This window comes from Podarcis melisellensis, assembly GCF_964234715.1.
Source record: "Podarcis melisellensis genome assembly, chromosome: W".
NCBI classification, from domain to species: Eukaryota; Metazoa; Chordata; class Lepidosauria; order Squamata; family Lacertidae; genus Podarcis; species Podarcis melisellensis.
The window spans coordinates 5,011,694-5,029,517 of record NC_138535.1 but is presented as its reverse complement, the minus strand read 5'-3'; the positions used below and the strand labels follow the sequence as shown (position 1 = coordinate 5,029,517).

The 17,824-nt window shown below is 58.3% G+C and overlaps 1 protein-coding gene across 1 annotated transcript; it reads left to right on the top strand.

The window, feature by feature from the left end:
* Positions 1-9,285: 9,285 nt before the first annotated feature.
* LOC309361256 (uncharacterized protein) lies at positions 9,286-17,152 on the top strand (the record flags this gene model as incomplete). Its single annotated transcript, XM_081896164.1, has 2 exons — positions 9,286-11,794; positions 16,913-17,152. 2 exons carry the CDS (start codon positions 9,286-9,288, stop codon positions 17,029-17,031), a joined length of 2,628 nt encoding a protein of 875 aa, XP_081752290.1. The 3' UTR covers positions 17,032-17,152.
* Positions 17,153-17,824: the final 672 nt, after the last annotated feature.

Genomic DNA, 17,824 nt, shown 5'->3' with positions numbered 1-17,824 from the left:
CGATAAAAGTTGGCAAAACCGACAAACCTCTGTACTTCCTTCCTATTGCGTGGGCTTTTCCAGTCCAGTACTGCACGTACCTTGGCACTGTCCATGGCCAGTCCCTTGTCGGACAGTTTGTAGCCCAAGAAATCCACCTCTGTCTGGTCGAACTGGCACTTCTCCAGCTTGGCGTACAGCCTGTGCTCCCGCAGCCTCTGCAGAACTTCCCTGACATCTCTTTCATGTGCCTCTGGCGATTCCGAGAAGATCAGGATGTCGTCCAGGAAGCAGACGCACTTCTTGTAGAGAAGACCCGCCAAGACATGATGCATGAAGGCTTGAAAGCAGTGGGAACCATTTTTTAATCCAAAAGGCATAACTCTATATTCATAAGTGCCCAGCGGCGTAAACATGGTCGTTTTCCATTCGTCGCCTTCCCGCACGCGAATGAGATTGTACGCTCCGCGCCGGTCCAACTTGGTAAAGATGCGACCCTTCCTCACTGTCGCCAGCAGGTCATCGATCTTGGGCATAGGGAAGGCCGAAGGCTTGGTCCTCTGGTTCAAAAAGCGAAAGTCCACGACCAGCCTCTTCTGGGGCGTGTCCCGCTTCTTTACAAAGAACACAGGACTGCCCCCGGCCGCTTTGGACTCCCGGATGAATCCACGCTTCAGGTTGTGATCTATGAACTCCCTGAGCTCTTGCAATTCATCCTCAGACATGGAATACAGTTTCCCCGTCGGGAGTGTCGCCCCCGGCAGGAGGTCGATCTTGCAGTCGTAGGGCCTGTGGGGAGGCAGCTTGTCTGCTTCCTTCTCGCAGAAGACCTCCAAAAACTCCTTGTACTTGTTAGGCACCGCTTGCAACACTCCCAAGTTCAGATGTGGTCCATCCTCGTGCCCCTCATCTTCCAAATCCGCCAGGATGCAGTGTTCTGCGCAGTAAGAGGAGCCGAAGGTCAGTTGCCGCTGGTACCAAGCTAATGCTGGGCTGTGCCTATCCAGCCAACTCATTCCCAACACTATGGGCGTGTCTGACAGGCGGGTGACGTTGAAGCTGATGACTTCGCGGTGATTTCCAATGCGCATCACCATTGGCGGCGTCTGCTGCAGCACTTGCCCTCCCAGTAGCTCCCTGCCGTCCACCGTGACGACTTTCAGAGGTACCGTCGCTGGCAAAAGGGCTATGCCATGTTGCTGGAGGAACTGCATGTCTATAAAATCTGCATTGCTCCCTGAGTCAATGGTAATGGGAAGTTCCACAGGGAGCCCATTGGGGAGTTGGATAGATGCGGTGAGCTGCACTACTGGTTTGGGTGGGAGGGGGTCGGTGGGCTGTAAGAGTACTGGGGATTGCTTCACTGACTTGTCTGGCTGGTCCCCAGTGATCCCATTTCCAGCCAGACAGTGGAGTTTCCCTGCTGTGATTCACTCTGCTGAACTGCATTTGTTACTGTCACCGCGGCTGCACTGTGCTTGTGAAACCTCTGGGGACACTCTTTCGCCATGTGCTGAGCACTGTCGCAGATGTAGCATTTCCTGGTTCCTCTAGGAGGCTTCATCTTGGCTGCTCCCGGCGCTAGGGCTCCTGCTGTATGCTGAGCCTTAGCACCACCAAGCTCCATCGGCTCCTCTCCCCCTCCCAGTGAAGGCATGGATCGAGCGCGCGCCGCCTCCTTGGGGAAGGGAGGCGGTGCTCTTGCCGGCGTGCGTCCCAAATGCCCTTCCTCCTGGCTCCAAGGGCGTCCTTCCAGGCGAACCCCAATGGTGAGCGCCTGTCAGGGGTTCAGGAGCAGAGGGACAGGGAAGGGAGGAATTAGAGACCGAGGGAGAGGAATCCGAGGGAGAAGTCAGCGATGATAGCCGTCCGAGGTCTCTAAGTCTCTCCAGCGAATCAGAGGATTCACAGAAAGGGGCTCCCGTGATCAGAGCAAGGGGGTTGCCAAGGGGAACACCCCAGGAGGGAGGGGCCAGAGAGGGCTCAGAGAGCAGCAGCTGGAAATCGGGACCAGCTTCCCCACCGGAGAGCAGTAGGGGGGAGGAGCCCCAGGCATCGGGAGCAGGCAGCTCTCCGTCAGCGGAAGGACAGGAGTCAGGGTTAGCCACGCCTGCATCAGAGAGCGAGGAAACGGTCAAAAGGAAGGTCAGGGGCAGCGCGCGCGCGCCAAGTTCAAATGTACAAGAGGGTGGCGCCATAAGCAGCCCGGAGAGGGAGCCGGGTCCCAAAGCCCGCCGAAGAGAGGGGGAGGAGTCCGAGGGGTCCGCATCCGAAGCGTCCAGGAAGGAAGGCACCCAGGGGGGTAGTAGGACCCAGAGGCGGAAGGAGAAACGCAGAAGGTGGAGTAAGGCTAGAGTGTTGAACTGGTGTACAGGGGGCGGAGACTCAGATGAGGCTTCGCTGGTCTAGGGTCTAGACGTAGAGATGCACGCTAGGGTTTGAAAATGGGAACTAAACTTCAATAAAGACTTTGTACAGTTCCGCTGGCTAGCGTTGGTCTTCTGTGAGCTGGGACCTGGAGGCAGTCTCTGACAGTAAGCCTCATCTCTTATTTTCACCGGTTTTCTTCGCCTCAAGCATCGCTACGGGAGCGAGGCAGGGAGGGCAGAAGACTGGTGCCTTGCGAGCTCACAAAAGTCAGGCGAGATGACTACAGAACAGAAAATAGCTTCCCTGCAAGAAGCGGTGACACAACTCAGCGCTGAAATAATCGCATCCAGGAAGAGAGAGGAAGAAGCGGCGGCTGCCTGCAGAGATCTTCAGGCCAGGTTAGAGGGGCTTGCGAAGCAGGGGCTACCGGGACCCAGATCTGAGGGGATTGGGTTGGGGAAAAGAGGAGCCAGCATTGTATCTCATTTTGATGGGAATTTGCAGCAGTACCCCAATTTCCGAGCAGACGTGCTGTTTGCGCTGCAGCTGTTGGAGAGAGACTTTAGAGATGAGCAAGAGAAAGTGGGGTTCATCCTGTCCCATTTGCATGGGGACGCGAAAGCATGGCTGCGAAATCTGTGGAGGGACAAGGATCCAGCGCTCCAAAGCGCAGATGCATTCATTAAGGCGATGGATTCCTGTTTCTTATCAAACATAGACATTGATATTGCCAGAAAGGACATATTTGGGCTAAGACAAGGGAAAGCCAGCGTCAGGCAGTATCATTCCAGGTTTTTTGCATTGGTCAACGCGCTGAATTGGGATAAGGATTCTCCGCCAGTTAGAGACCTTTTTTTGGAGGGATTGAGCCCACAGATCAAAGATGAGATGGCACGGGGAGAGAGACCCACAACCACTCAGCAAGTGGTGGAAAGAGCGCTGTCGATTGGGGTGAGGCAGGAAGAACGGCCATGGAGCAAAGAAGAAGGACGTTGGGGACGCACACCAGGGAGGGTGCCCCCCCTCTTGTCTAGAGAGACAGCGCGTGCGCAGTCCACGCCTCCACAGGGAGGGGGCGAAGAGCAGATGGAGATTGGAGGTGCTAGGGCTCTCTCAGCTAATAGAGCCTTAACACCGGGAGCAGTAAAACCGAAGCTGCCTAGAAGGAACAGGAAGTGCTATATATGTGAGAGTGAGGAGCATCTGGCGAAAGAGTGTCCCCAGAGGCTCCGCAAGCAAACTGCAGCCTCAGTGACAGTATTGGAAACAACTCAGCAGAGAGAACCACAGCAGGGAAACGACGAAGTCTGGCTGGAATAGGAGGCACTGGGGCCCAGCCAGACAAGTCAGTGAAGAAGTCCCCGGAGATTTTGCAGCCCACAGACCCCCTCCCGCCCAAACCAGTGGTGCAGCTCACCGCATCGCTCCAGCTGCCCAATGGACTCACCTTAGAAGTGCCTATCACAATTGACTCTGGCAGTAATGCAGACTTTATAGGACTGGAGTTCATTCAACGACACAACATAGCTTTACTGCCAGCCACGCTGCCCCTGAAGGTTGTCACGGTGGATGGCAGGGAACTGCTAGGGGGGCAGGTGGTGCAGCAGACGCCGCCGATGGTGATGCAAATTGGGAATCACCGGGAGGTCATCAGCTTCAATGTCACCCAACTGTCAGACACGCCTGTAGTATTAGGCATGAGTTGGCTGCACAGGCACAGCCCAGCGTTGGCTTGGTACCAGCGCCAACTAACGTTTGGATCCTCCTACTGTGCAGAACACTGCATCATACCCAGCCCAGAGGAGGAAGAGGGGGACCCGCAGTTACAGTTGGGCACGCTGCAAGCAGTACCCCACAAGTATGCGGAGTTTTTGGAGGTTTTCTGCGAGAAGGAGGCGGACAAGCTACCTCCTCACAGACCCTATGATTGCGAGATTGACCTCCTGCCGGGGGCGACGCTGCCAACGGGGAAACTGTACTCCATGTCTGAGGATGAACTGCAGGAACTCAGGGAGTTCATAGATCACAATTTGCAGCGTGGGTTCATCCGGGAGTCGAAAGCGGTGGGAGGCAGTCCAGTATTCTTTGTGAAGAAGCGGGACACGCCCCAACGGAGGCTGGTGGTGGATTTCAGGATCTTAAACTCGAAAACCAAGCCCTCAGCTTTCCCCATGCCCAAGATAGACGACCTGCTCGCGACGGTGCGGAAAGGACGCGTTTTCACCAAGTTGGATCTACGTGGGGCGTACAACCTGATTCGCATGCGCGAGGGCGACGAGTGGAAGACGGCCATGTTCACGCCACTGGGCACCTACGAATACAGAGTTATGCCCTTCGGATTGCAAAATGGCTCTCACACTTTCCAAGCCTTTATGCATCATGTGCTGGCGGGGCTCCTTTACAAGAAGTGCGTATGCTTCCTGGACGACATCCTGATTTTTTCAGAATCGCGCGAGGCGCACGAGAGGGATGTCAGGGAAGTTCTGCAGAGACTGAAGGAGCACAGGCTGTACGCCAAGCTGGAGAAGTGCCAGTTCGACGTGACGGAGGTGGATTTCCTGGGCTACAAGCTGTCAGACAAGGGGCTCGCCATGGACAGCGCCAAGGTTAGCGCAGTTTTGGACTGGAAAAGCCCATGCAATCGGAAGGAAGTCCAGCGGTTTGTCGGCTTTGCCAACTTTTACCGCAAGTTCATCAAGGGATTTGCCATGCAGACAGCGGCCATCACCGACACGCTCAGCTCCAAGAAGAAGAAATTCATCTGGACGGAGCAAGCGGAGCAGTCCTTTCAGAGACTCAAGCGGCTCTTCGCGTCAGAGGAGCAGCTGCTGCATGTGAATCCCAGCAGACCCATGAGGGTGGAGACAGACGCCTCAGACAGAGCCGTGGGAGCTGTCCTGTTGCAACAAGACCAGCAGGGGGACTGGAGGCCGTGCGCCTTCTACTCGAGGAAGCTCAGCAAGTCGGAGCAGAATTATACCATCTGGGACAGGGAGTTGCTAGCCATCCATGCAGCGTTCAAGGCATGGCGGCACTTCCTTATCGGAGCCAGACACACAGTGCAGGTCCACACGGACCACAAGAATCTGGAGTACTGGCGCACGGCTAGGTTCCTCAACCAGCGACACATTAGATGGGCGGAGTTCTTCGCGGACTTCGACTTTAAGATAGAGTACATTCCGGGCGACAACAACGTGATGGCGGATTCTTTGTCCAGAAAGCCGCAATACCTGGAGGAGGCGGCACCGCCGGCGGCCAAGCACATTTTCGCACCGGAAGCGTGGGCATGCGCGTCGGCAACCGTGGACCTGGAGGCCGTCCGTCGAGCGCTGCGGGAAGACCCCTTCGCACAGGCCAGGATGGAGGAGGTGCACAGGGGCACAGCGAGGGCCGACGAGTTCCAGATACGCGATGGGTTGCTCCTCCACAAGGGAGCACTCTACGTGCCGGGAGACGACCTCCGCGCAAGGGTTCTGCAGCAGCTACACGACGCTCCCACAGCCGGGCACTTTGGCAAAGAAAAGACTGTCGAACTAGTAGCCAGAGACTTTTGGTGGCCCAAGATGCGGGGGGAAGTCGCGGATTACGTCGCGAGATGTGACACCTGCCAAAGGGCCAAGTCAGTTCACAAACCGCCGGCGGGATTGCTGGAACCGCTGCAAACACCGGCTGAACCGTGGGAGAGGGTGGCCCTGGACTTCGTCACGGATCTGCCCAGTTCGAGGGGAAAGACAGCAGTGCTAGTGGTGGTGGACATGTTTACTAAAATGGCACACTTCATTCCGTGTGCGAAGGTAGCCACGGCAGAGCAGACCGCCAAACTGTTCATTGACCACGTGTTCAAGGTTCACGGTCTGCCACGATCTATTCTCTCCGACCGGGGGCGACAGTTCATCTCGAACTTCTGGCAGAAGCTGATGGGCATTCTGAACGTCAAAGTCAATTTGGCGTCGGCGAGACACCCACAGACCAACGGACAAGCGGAGAGGGTCAACGCCATCATGCAGCAGTACCTGAGATGCTACGCCAATCAGCAGCCCACGACATGGGTGGACTACCTGCCACTCGCTGAGTTCGCTTACAACAATACGAAGCACGTGTCGACGGGGGTGACGCCGTTCTTTGCCAACAACGGGAGGCATCCCAGAACCTTCCCGAGTTTAGAGAGAGTGGGGGAGGGGGAGCCACAGGCAGCGGAAGCCTTAGCGTCGGAGTTGCAGGAAGTCCACGAACAGCTCAGGAGGCAGTTAGAACTCGCAAAACACGCATACAAAGTGCAGGCAGACAGACACAGAAGAGTTGGGGAAGACATACAGGTGGGAGACTGGGTCTGGTTAGCAGCGCAAGCAGTGCCGACCAGATCGTTAGCGAAGAAGAAGCTAGGACATAAGCAGCTAGGACCTTACCAAGTCCAGGCACAGGTCAATCCAGTGGCCTTCCGGTTAGCGCTTCCGGAGGGTTCCAGGATGCATCCGGTGTTCCATAGATCAGTGCTCACGCCCTACAAAGCACCTCATAGATTTCAGGAGCCAGACACAGCACCGGACCCGCCCAGAGAAGGGCCCAGACAGGGGGGGTCGCCAAGGAGGGGGCACATCAACGAGGTCACAGAGATTTTAGACTCGAGATGGGGGGAAGAAGGAGTAGAATATCTCCTAGCCAGAGAGGGTACCCCGGCCACTGCGAACAGCTGGGTTCCGGACTATGCTTTGGAGGAGCCTCTGCTCAAAGAGGAGTTTCATGCCCTCTTCCCACACAGGCCCATGCCAGCCGAGTATTTCGACGACTGGCTCTTCACAACCACTCTTTCGGCCAGCACATTCCAGGGGTTCGACTCGGACGAAGAACAGGCCCCAGTCCCGAGCTCCCGGGTGGGTTCGCCACCGGGGTCTGCCTCAGACAGCTCTTATTGGTGGGACGATCGACCAGAGGAGCAGTGGCGCAGGAAGTGGCTGAGTGGTCCTTGGCTGGGATCACCCGAAGAGGGGGAGGGGGGCGAGACGGACATGGACGTGTTGGGGGAAGACGTGGGGTTCGAGCACGGAGACAGAGAGATGGAAGCAGAGGAGAGAGATGTCGACGAGTACATGGGGGACGAACTGTATCCTGCACGCACCCCCGCTACGACGGAGCACCCAGTACCCACACCGGAAGGAGGGGAGGGGGGAAGGGGGGGCTTCGAGGGGGGGATGGATGTCAGGGGTTCAGGAGCAGAGGGACAGGGAAGGGAGGAATTAGAGACCGAGGGAGAGGAATCCGAGGGAGAAGTCAGCGATGATAGCCGTCCGAGGTCTCTAAGTCTCTCCAGCGAATCAGAGGATTCACAGAAAGGGGCTCCCGTGATCAGAGCAAGGGGGTTGCCAAGGGGAACACCCCAGGAGGGAGGGGCCAGAGAGGGCTCAGAGAGCAGCAGCTGGAAATCGGGACCAGCTTCCCCACCGGAGAGCAGTAGGGGGGAGGAGCCCCAGGCATCGGGAGCAGGCAGCTCTCCGTCAGCGGAAGGACAGGAGTCAGGGTTAGCCACGCCTGCATCAGAGAGCGAGGAAACGGTCAAAAGGAAGGTCAGGGGCAGCGCGCGCGCGCCAAGTTCAAATGTACAAGAGGGTGGCGCCATAAGCAGCCCGGAGAGGGAGCCGGGTCCCAAAGCCCGCCGAAGAGAGGGGGAGGAGTCCGAGGGGTCCGCATCCGAAGCGTCCAGGAAGGAAGGCACCCAGGGGGGTAGTAGGACCCAGAGGCGGAAGGAGAAACGCAGAAGGTGGAGTAAGGCTAGAGTGTTGAACTGGTGTACAGGGGGCGGAGACTCAGATGAGGCTTCGCTGGTCTAGGGTCTAGACGTAGAGATGCACGCTAGGGTTTGAAAATGGGAACTAAACTTCAATAAAGACTTTGTACAGTTCCGCTGGCTAGCGTTGGTCTTCTGTGAGCTGGGACCTGGAGGCAGTCTCTGACAGACGCGTTTTCACCAAGTTGGATCTACGTGGGGCGTACAACCTGATTCGCATGCGCGAGGGCGACGAGTGGAAGACGGCCATGTTCACGCCACTGGGCACCTACGAATACAGAGTTATGCCCTTCGGATTGCAAAATGGCTCTCACACTTTCCAAGCCTTTATGCATCATGTGCTGGCGGGGCTCCTTTACAAGAAGTGCGTATGCTTCCTGGACGACATCCTGATTTTTTCAGAATCGCGCGAGGCGCACGAGAGGGATGTCAGGGAAGTTCTGCAGAGACTGAAGGAGCACAGGCTGTACGCCAAGCTGGAGAAGTGCCAGTTCGACGTGACGGAGGTGGATTTCCTGGGCTACAAGCTGTCAGACAAGGGGCTCGCCATGGACAGCGCCAAGGTTAGCGCAGTTTTGGACTGGAAAAGCCCACGCAATCGGAAGGAAGTCCAGCGGTTTGTCGGCTTTGCCAACTTTTACCGCAAGTTCATCAAGGGATTTGCCATGCAGACAGCGGCCATCACCGACACGCTCAGCTCCAAGAAGAAGAAATTCATCTGGACGGAGCAAGCGGAGCAGTCCTTTCAGAGACTCAAGCGGCTCTTCGCGTCAGAGGAGCAGCTGCTGCATGTGAATCCCAGCAGACCCATGAGGGTGGAGACAGACGCCTCAGACAGAGCCGTGGGAGCTGTCCTGTTGCAACAAGACCAGCAGGGGGACTGGAGGCCGTGCGCCTTCTACTCGAGGAAGCTCAGCAAGTCGGAGCAGAATTATACCATCTGGGACAGGGAGTTGCTAGCCATCCATGCAGCGTTCAAGGCATGGCGGCACTTCCTTATCGGAGCCAGACACACAGTGCAGGTCCACACGGACCACAAGAATCTGGAGTACTGGCGCACGGCTAGGTTCCTCAACCAGCGACACATTAGATGGGCGGAGTTCTTCGCGGACTTCGACTTTAAGATAGAGTACATTCCGGGCGACAACAACGTGATGGCGGATTCTTTGTCCAGAAAGCCGCAATACCTGGAGGAGGCGGCACCGCCGGCGGCCAAGCACATTTTCGCACCGGAAGCGTGGGCATGCGCGTCGGCAACCGTGGACCTGGAGGCCGTCCGTCGAGCGCTGCGGGAAGACCCCTTCGCACAGGCCAGGATGGAGGAGGTGCACAGGGGCACAGCGAGGGCCGACGAGTTCCAGATACGCGATGGGTTGCTCCTCCACAAGGGAGCACTCTACGTGCCGGGAGACGACCTCCGCGCAAGGGTTCTGCAGCAGCTACACGACGCTCCCACAGCCGGGCACTTTGGCAAAGAAAAGACTGTCGAACTAGTAGCCAGAGACTTTTGGTGGCCCAAGATGCGGGGGGAAGTCGCGGATTACGTCGCGAGATGTGACACCTGCCAAAGGGCCAAGTCAGTTCACAAACCGCCGGCGGGATTGCTGGAACCGCTGCAAACACCGGCTGAACCGTGGGAGAGGGTGGCCCTGGACTTCGTCACGGATCTGCCCAGTTCGAGGGGAAAGACAGCAGTGCTAGTGGTGGTGGACATGTTTACTAAAATGGCACACTTCATTCCGTGTGCGAAGGTAGCCACGGCAGAGCAGACCGCCAAACTGTTCATTGACCACGTGTTCAAGGTTCACGGTCTGCCACGATCTATTCTCTCCGACCGGGGGCGACAGTTCATCTCGAACTTCTGGCAGAAGCTGATGGGCATTCTGAACGTCAAAGTCAATTTGGCGTCGGCGAGACACCCACAGACCAACGGACAAGCGGAGAGGGTCAACGCCATCATGCAGCAGTACCTGAGATGCTACGCCAATCAGCAGCCCACGACATGGGTGGACTACCTGCCACTCGCTGAGTTCGCTTACAACAATACGAAGCACGTGTCGACGGGGGTGACGCCGTTCTTTGCCAACAACGGGAGGCATCCCAGAACCTTCCCGAGTTTAGAGAGAGTGGGGGAGGGGGAGCCACAGGCAGCGGAAGCCTTAGCGTCGGAGTTGCAGGAAGTCCACGAACAGCTCAGGAGGCAGTTAGAACTCGCAAAACACGCATACAAAGTGCAGGCAGACAGACACAGAAGAGTTGGGGAAGACATACAGGTGGGAGACTGGGTCTGGTTAGCAGCGCAAGCAGTGCCGACCAGATCGTTAGCGAAGAAGAAGCTAGGACATAAGCAGCTAGGACCTTACCAAGTCCAGGCACAGGTCAATCCAGTGGCCTTCCGGTTAGCGCTTCCGGAGGGTTCCAGGATGCATCCGGTGTTCCATAGATCAGTGCTCACGCCCTACAAAGCACCTCATAGATTTCAGGAGCCAGACACAGCACCGGACCCGCCCAGAGAAGGGCCCAGACAGGGGGGGTCGCCAAGGAGGGGGCACATCAACGAGGTCACAGAGATTTTAGACTCGAGATGGGGGGAAGAAGGAGTAGAATATCTCCTAGCCAGAGAGGGTACCCCGGCCACTGCGAACAGCTGGGTTCCGGACTATGCTTTGGAGGAGCCTCTGCTCAAAGAGGAGTTTCATGCCCTCTTCCCACACAGGCCCATGCCAGCCGAGTATTTCGACGACTGGCTCTTCACAACCACTCTTTCGGCCAGCACATTCCAGGGGTTCGACTCGGACGAAGAACAGGCCCCAGTCCCGAGCTCCCGGGTGGGTTCGCCACCGGGGTCTGCCTCAGACAGCTCTTATTGGTGGGACGATCGACCAGAGGAGCAGTGGCGCAGGAAGTGGCTGAGTGGTCCTTGGCTGGGATCACCCGAAGAGGGGGAGGGGGGCGAGACGGACATGGACGTGTTGGGGGAAGACGTGGGGTTCGAGCACGGAGACAGAGAGATGGAAGCAGAGGAGAGAGATGTCGACGAGTACATGGGGGACGAACTGTATCCTGCACGCACCCCCGCTACGACGGAGCACCCAGTACCCACACCGGAAGGAGGGGAGGGGGGAAGGGGGGGCTTCGAGGGGGGGATGGATGTCAGGGGTTCAGGAGCAGAGGGACAGGGAAGGGAGGAATTAGAGACCGAGGGAGAGGAATCCGAGGGAGAAGTCAGCGATGATAGCCGTCCGAGGTCTCTAAGTCTCTCCAGCGAATCAGAGGATTCACAGAAAGGGGCTCCCGTGATCAGAGCAAGGGGGTTGCCAAGGGGAACACCCCAGGAGGGAGGGGCCAGAGAGGGCTCAGAGAGCAGCAGCTGGAAATCGGGACCAGCTTCCCCACCGGAGAGCAGTAGGGGGGAGGAGCCCCAGGCATCGGGAGCAGGCAGCTCTCCGTCAGCGGAAGGACAGGAGTCAGGGTTAGCCACGCCTGCATCAGAGAGCGAGGAAACGGTCAAAAGGAAGGTCAGGGGCAGCGCGCGCGCGCCAAGTTCAAATGTACAAGAGGGTGGCGCCATAAGCAGCCCGGAGAGGGAGCCGGGTCCCAAAGCCCGCCGAAGAGAGGGGGAGGAGTCCGAGGGGTCCGCATCCGAAGCGTCCAGGAAGGAAGGTGTGATGGCCTGGGATACCGAGTCTGAGAGCGATCCGGAGGAACCCCAGCCGGCACAGGAGTCCCCGCCTCCAGGGCCGGCTGAACTGGGGCAAGGCCTAGTTGCTGAGGAAACTCAAGAGCAGGCACCAGGTGAAATCATTCAGGCCCCAGAGGTGCTGGAAGACTCAGTGGCTACAGGTGAGCCTCCTCCAGGACCCAGTAACCCTTCGGCCTCTCCTGATCTGCAGAGGCTTAGGGCAGAGAGGCGAAGGGAACTGGTGTCTCCCAGGAGGAGTGCTCGCCTTAAGGCCAAGAGAGGCGGGGCTTCTGGGGGCCGGGACCGCCCCCGGCCTTAGAAGAAGATAAAGGTCAGGCAGCCCAGTCTCAGGTTGCGGGAGCAACGTCGTTGTGAAGTATCTGCTTTACCCAGTCCTTGTTTGGCACTCCCAGTGTGCCTATTCCTCGCCTGGATTCCTGCTTCTGCCTTACCAGTGTTCCTGCTTCCCCGCCTGGATTCCTGCTTCTGCCTTACCAGTGTTCCTGCTTCCCCGCCTGGATTCCTGCTTCTGCCTTACCAGTGTTCCTGCTTCCCCGCCTGGATTCCTGCTTCTGCCTTACCAGTGTTCCTGCTTCCCCGCCTGGATTCCTGCTTCTGCCTTACCAGTGTTCCTGCTTCCCCACCTGGACTCCTGCTTCTGCCCTACCTCCGTTCCTGCTGACCTGCCCGGCTCCCTGTTGATCTTGGCCTACGGTAATAATACCTCATCCCCCCTGGGACCAGCACAGTTTGCTCCCGCCACACCCGCACTCCCTCTTTGTTGGGGTGCGTTCGGGAAGATTCAGAGGCCATGGCTGACCAAGCGGCTACATTGTTGGCAATAGCCCAGGAGAACCAGGCCTTGACGCACACCGTGCAGCAGCTCAGTAACGTGGTTGCGGCACTACAGCAGCGTTTGGACGCCCTACCGGCTCCTGGGGCCGACGCCCCGGCTTCTGGCAAGTACCCAGTGGCCTTGCCTGAGAAGTTTGATGGGGCTCCGGCCAGCTTTCCCATGTTTCTTACCCATGCCCTGGTGGATTCAGGGGCAACCCGCTCTTATATGGACGCTGCTTTTGCTGCCCAGCATCGGGTGCCACTTCGGAACAAGCCAGAACCGGTACAGGTGGAGGCATTCGACGGACGGCCACTGCGTTCGGGCGCCGTCACTCGAGAGACCCAGCCCCTGGTCCTGTGCCTCCAGCAGCACCGTGAGATGCGAACTCTGGATATTGCCTCCATGCCCCGGTTCCCCCTGGTGCTTGGGATGGACTGGCTAGAGGATCACAATGTGCAGATTGATTGGGTCAAACGGACTGTACACTTCCCAGACCCCAGTTCGTCTGCTGAGACTGAGATGCTAGCAGCTGCGCCCACTGAGGAGGCTGCTGCAACGCTCCCCGCGGAGTACCGGGACTATCACGACGTGTTCGAGGAACGGGGGGCAGACCAGCTGCCGCCGCATCGGTCCTTTGACTGCGGCATAGACCTCCAGCCCGGAGCGCCTCTACCGGTGAGTCGCTTATACTCGTTAACAGAGCCAGAGCGCGAGGCTTTGCAGGACTTCTTGCGCAAGAACCTGGAGCGAGGGTTCATTAGACCTTCTACCTCGCCCACTGCTGCGCCAGTGCTCTTTGTTAAAAAGAAATGTGGGGAGCTCCGCCTTTGCCATGATTACCGGGCCCTGAACAAGATTACCATCCCGGACCGGTACCCCTTGCCCCTTATTTCGGAGTTACTGGAGCGGGTGCAAGGGGCGCAGGTGTTCACCAAGCTAGACCTCCGGGGAGCCTACAATTTGATTCGGATCCGCGCCGGGGATGAGTGGAAGACAGCATTCAGGACCCGGTACGGACAGTTTGAATACCTGGTTATGCCCTTTGGTTTGTGCAACGCGCCTGCTGTGTTTCAACGGTACATCAACCACGTATTTCAGGACTTGCTAGACAAGTACGTGGTGGTGTACTTGGATGACATTCTGGTTTACTCTCGTGACCCGGCGTGCCACGAGGGCCATGTCCGGACCGTGCTGCAGCGCTTGCGCGAGCATCGTCTGTATGCAAAGCTCAGCAAGTGCGAGTTCCATCAGCAGTCAGTGGACTTCCTGGGTCATCGACTCTCACCAGGTGGGGTGCAGATGGATCCTGGGAAGGTGGCAGCGGTTCGAGAATGGGCGGCACCTCGGAACCGCAAGGACCTACAGCGTTTCCTGGGGTTCGCCAACTATTACCGGACCTTCATTGCGGATTATGCTCACCGCACCACCCCGTTGACCCGGCTTCTGCGCCCCAAGACGCCGTTTTCCTGGGACAAGGAGGCGGAGGAGGCATTTCAAGGGTTGAAGGCCTGTTTCCAGAGAGCGCCAATCTTGCAGCATCCGGATCCTTCTCGACCCTTTGTGGTAGAGACTGACGCCTCCAGTACGGCTCTCGGTGCCGTCTTGTCTCAGCAGCACGAACCGGAAGCGCCACTCTTACCCTGCGCCTTCTATTCCCGCCAGCTCCTTCCAGCGGAGCGTAACTATACCGTGTGGGAGCGGGAACTGCGGGCCATCAAGGTGGCCTTTGAGGTTTGGCGCCACCATCTTGAAGGAGCAAGACACCCGGTGGAGGTGAGAACCGACCACCGGAACCTGGAATACCTCCAGACCACCCGCAAGCTGAACCAAAGGCAGATCCGGTGGGCGTTGTTCTTTTCCCGGTTCCAGTTCCGGATCCGCTACATCCCTAGCTCCCAAAACCAGAAGGCGGATGCCCTGTCCCGGAAACCTGAAGACAACGCAGACACGGTTCAGCAAGCAGCACCCACCACGATCCTACCACCAGCTGCATTCCTGGCCACCCAGGAGGTTGAGCCACTGCAGGCTCGGGTGCAGGAACAGCAACGGGTCGACGCTTGGGCCCAGGAACGACTCCGGGAACTGGCCGAAGGATCATGCCCTCAGTATCCAGGGCTGGTTTCGCATCAGGGTCTTCTGCTGCACCACGGGCGCCTGTACATCCCACCAGGGCCGCTGCGGGCTGAGGTTCTCCGGATGACCCATGACGCTCCAGCGGCGGGGCACTTTGGGCGGTATCGGACCACCCATCTGGTAAGCCGTGAGTTTTGGTGGCCCCGCTTGAAGGCTGACGTGGCTCGCTACGTCGCTGGTTGTGACGTCTGCAGGCGGGCCAAGGGGCCTACCGGGCGACCCCCCGGCCTTCTTCAGCCGTTGCCGGTTCCACCACGTCCTTGGCACACAGTTTCTCTAGACTTTATAGTGGAGTTACCCCCGTCTCGTGGCTGCACCTGCCTTCTAGTTTTCTCCGACCACTTCACGAAGATGGTGCACTGTGCCCCCTGCCCATCCATACCCTCAGCTAAGGAAACCGCGCAGCTGTACCTTCAGCATGTCTTCCGCCTGCATGGCCTACCTGAGCGTGTAGTATCCGACCGCGGCGTTCAGTTCACGTCCCGGTTTTGGCGTGCTTTGCACCAGGCCCTCGGAACAGAGGTCTGTCTCTCATCTGCTTACCACCCACAGACTGATGGCCAGACAGAACGGGCGAACGCGGTACTGGAACAGTACCTCCGGTGTTACTGCAGCTACCAGCAGGACGACTGGGTCGACCACCTAGCATTGGCGGAGTTCGCTTATAACAACGCGGTGAATGCGTCCACCCAGCAGACCCCGTTCCAAGCCAGTTATGGCCTTCACCCACGGTTGTTTCCGGATGTGCTGCCGGCATCTGCGGTCCCTGCGGTGACAGAGTGGCTTCAGGAGCTCCAGTCCCAGCAACAGCTGTTGATGGAGCAGCTGCGCCAGGCCAAGGAGGCGTACAAGGTCCAGGCCGACCGCCACCGCCAGGTGGGGCCGGAACTTCACGTCGGTGACTTGGTATGGCTTTCCACTCGCCACCTCCACCCTTCTCGACCTTCGCGGAAGCTGGACGCCCGGTTCACCGGCCCGTTCCCTATTGTGGACCAGGTCTCGCCTGTGGCATTCCGTCTCCAGTTGCCAGCAAACCTGAAGGTTCACCCGGTATTCCACAGGTCCCTTCTGAGTCCGGTGGCCCCACCCGACGAGTTCCACCCAGACCGTCCCCGACCGCAGCCAGTTTTGGTGCAGGGAGAGCCAGAGTACGAGGTGGAACGCATTCTGGACTCCCGATACCGCAGGGGAAGGCTGCAGTATCTCATTGACTGGAAGGGGTATGGGCCAGAGGACCGCTCCTGGGAACCAGCGGTCAACGTCCACGCACCTGCCTGCATCCGGGAGTTTCATGCAGCGTACCCCAGCAAGCCGGGTCCGGGCCCTCAAGTGAGGGGGGGGCCTGGGAGGGGGGATGGTGTGATGGCCTGGGATACCGAGTCTGAGAGCGATCCGGAGGAACCCCAGCCGGCACAGGAGTCCCCGCCTCCAGGGCCGGCTGAACTGGGGCAAGGCCTAGTTGCTGAGGAAACTCAAGAGCAGGCACCAGGTGAAATCATTCAGGCCCCAGAGGTGCTGGAAGACTCAGTGGCTACAGGTGAGCCTCCTCCAGGACCCAGTAACCCTTCGGCCTCTCCTGATCTGCAGAGGCTTAGGGCAGAGAGGCGAAGGGAACTGGTGTCTCCCAGGAGGAGTGCTCGCCTTAAGGCCAAGAGAGGCGGGGCTTCTGGGGGCCGGGACCGCCCCCGGCCTTAGAAGAAGATAAAGGTCAGGCAGCCCAGTCTCAGGTTGCGGGAGCAACGTCGTTGTGAAGTATCTGCTTTACCCAGTCCTTGTTTGGCACTCCCAGTGTGCCTATTCCTCGCCTGGATTCCTGCTTCTGCCTTACCAGTGTTCCTGCTTCCCCGCCTGGATTCCTGCTTCTGCCTTACCAGTGTTCCTGCTTCCCCGCCTGGATTCCTGCTTCTGCCTTACCAGTGTTCCTGCTTCCCCGCCTGGATTCCTGCTTCTGCCTTACCAGTGTTCCTGCTTCCCCGCCTGGATTCCTGCTTCTGCCTTACCAGTGTTCCTGCTTCCCCACCTGGACTCCTGCTTCTGCCCTACCTCCGTTCCTGCTGACCTGCCCGGCTCCCTGTTGATCTTGGCCTACGGTAATAATACCTCATCCCCCCTGGGACCAGCACAGAAGGCACCCAGGGGGGTAGTAGGACCCAGAGGCGGAAGGAGAAACGCAGAAGGTGGAGTAAGGCTAGAGTGTTGAACTGGTGTACAGGGGGCGGAGACTCAGATGAGGCTTCGCTGGTCTAGGGTCTAGACGTAGAGATGCACGCTAGGGTTTGAAAATGGGAACTAAACTTCAATAAAGACTTTGTACAGTTCCGCTGGCTAGCGTTGGTCTTCTGTGAGCTGGGACCTGGAGGCAGTCTCTGACAGCGCCCGTTCCACAACGTCCTTGGTGGTTTGGGGTCTCTCACCCCTGGCAATCTCATCTTTCACAGGTCCGCTCAGCCCCTCCCAGAAAAGATCTCTGACAGGAGACGATTCCTTCTCCCACGCTGTCAGAGACTGCCTCCAGGTCCCAGCTCACAGAAGACCAACGCTAGCCAGCGGAACTGTACAAAGTCTTTATTGAAGTTTAGTTCCCATTTTCAAACCCTAGCGTGCATCTCTACGTCTAGACCCTAGACCAGCGAAGCCTCATCTGAGTCTCCGCCCCCTGTACACCAGTTCAACACTCTAGCCTTACTCCACCTTCTGCGTTTCTCCTTCCGCCTCTGGGTCCTACTACCCCCCTGGGTGCCTTCCTTCCTGGACGCTTCGGATGCGGACCCCTCGGACTCCTCCCCCTCTCTTCGGCGGGCTTTGGGACCCGGCTCCCTCTCCGGGCTGCTTATGGCGCCACCCTCTTGTACATTTGAACTTGGCGCGCGCGCGCTGCCCCTGACCTTCCTTTTGACCGTTTCCTCGCTCTCTGATGCAGGCGTGGCTAACCCTGACTCCTGTCCTTCCGCTGACGGAGAGCTGCCTGCTCCCGATGCCTGGGGCTCCTCCCCCCTACTGCTCTCCGGTGGGGAAGCTGGTCCCGATTTCCAGCTGCTGC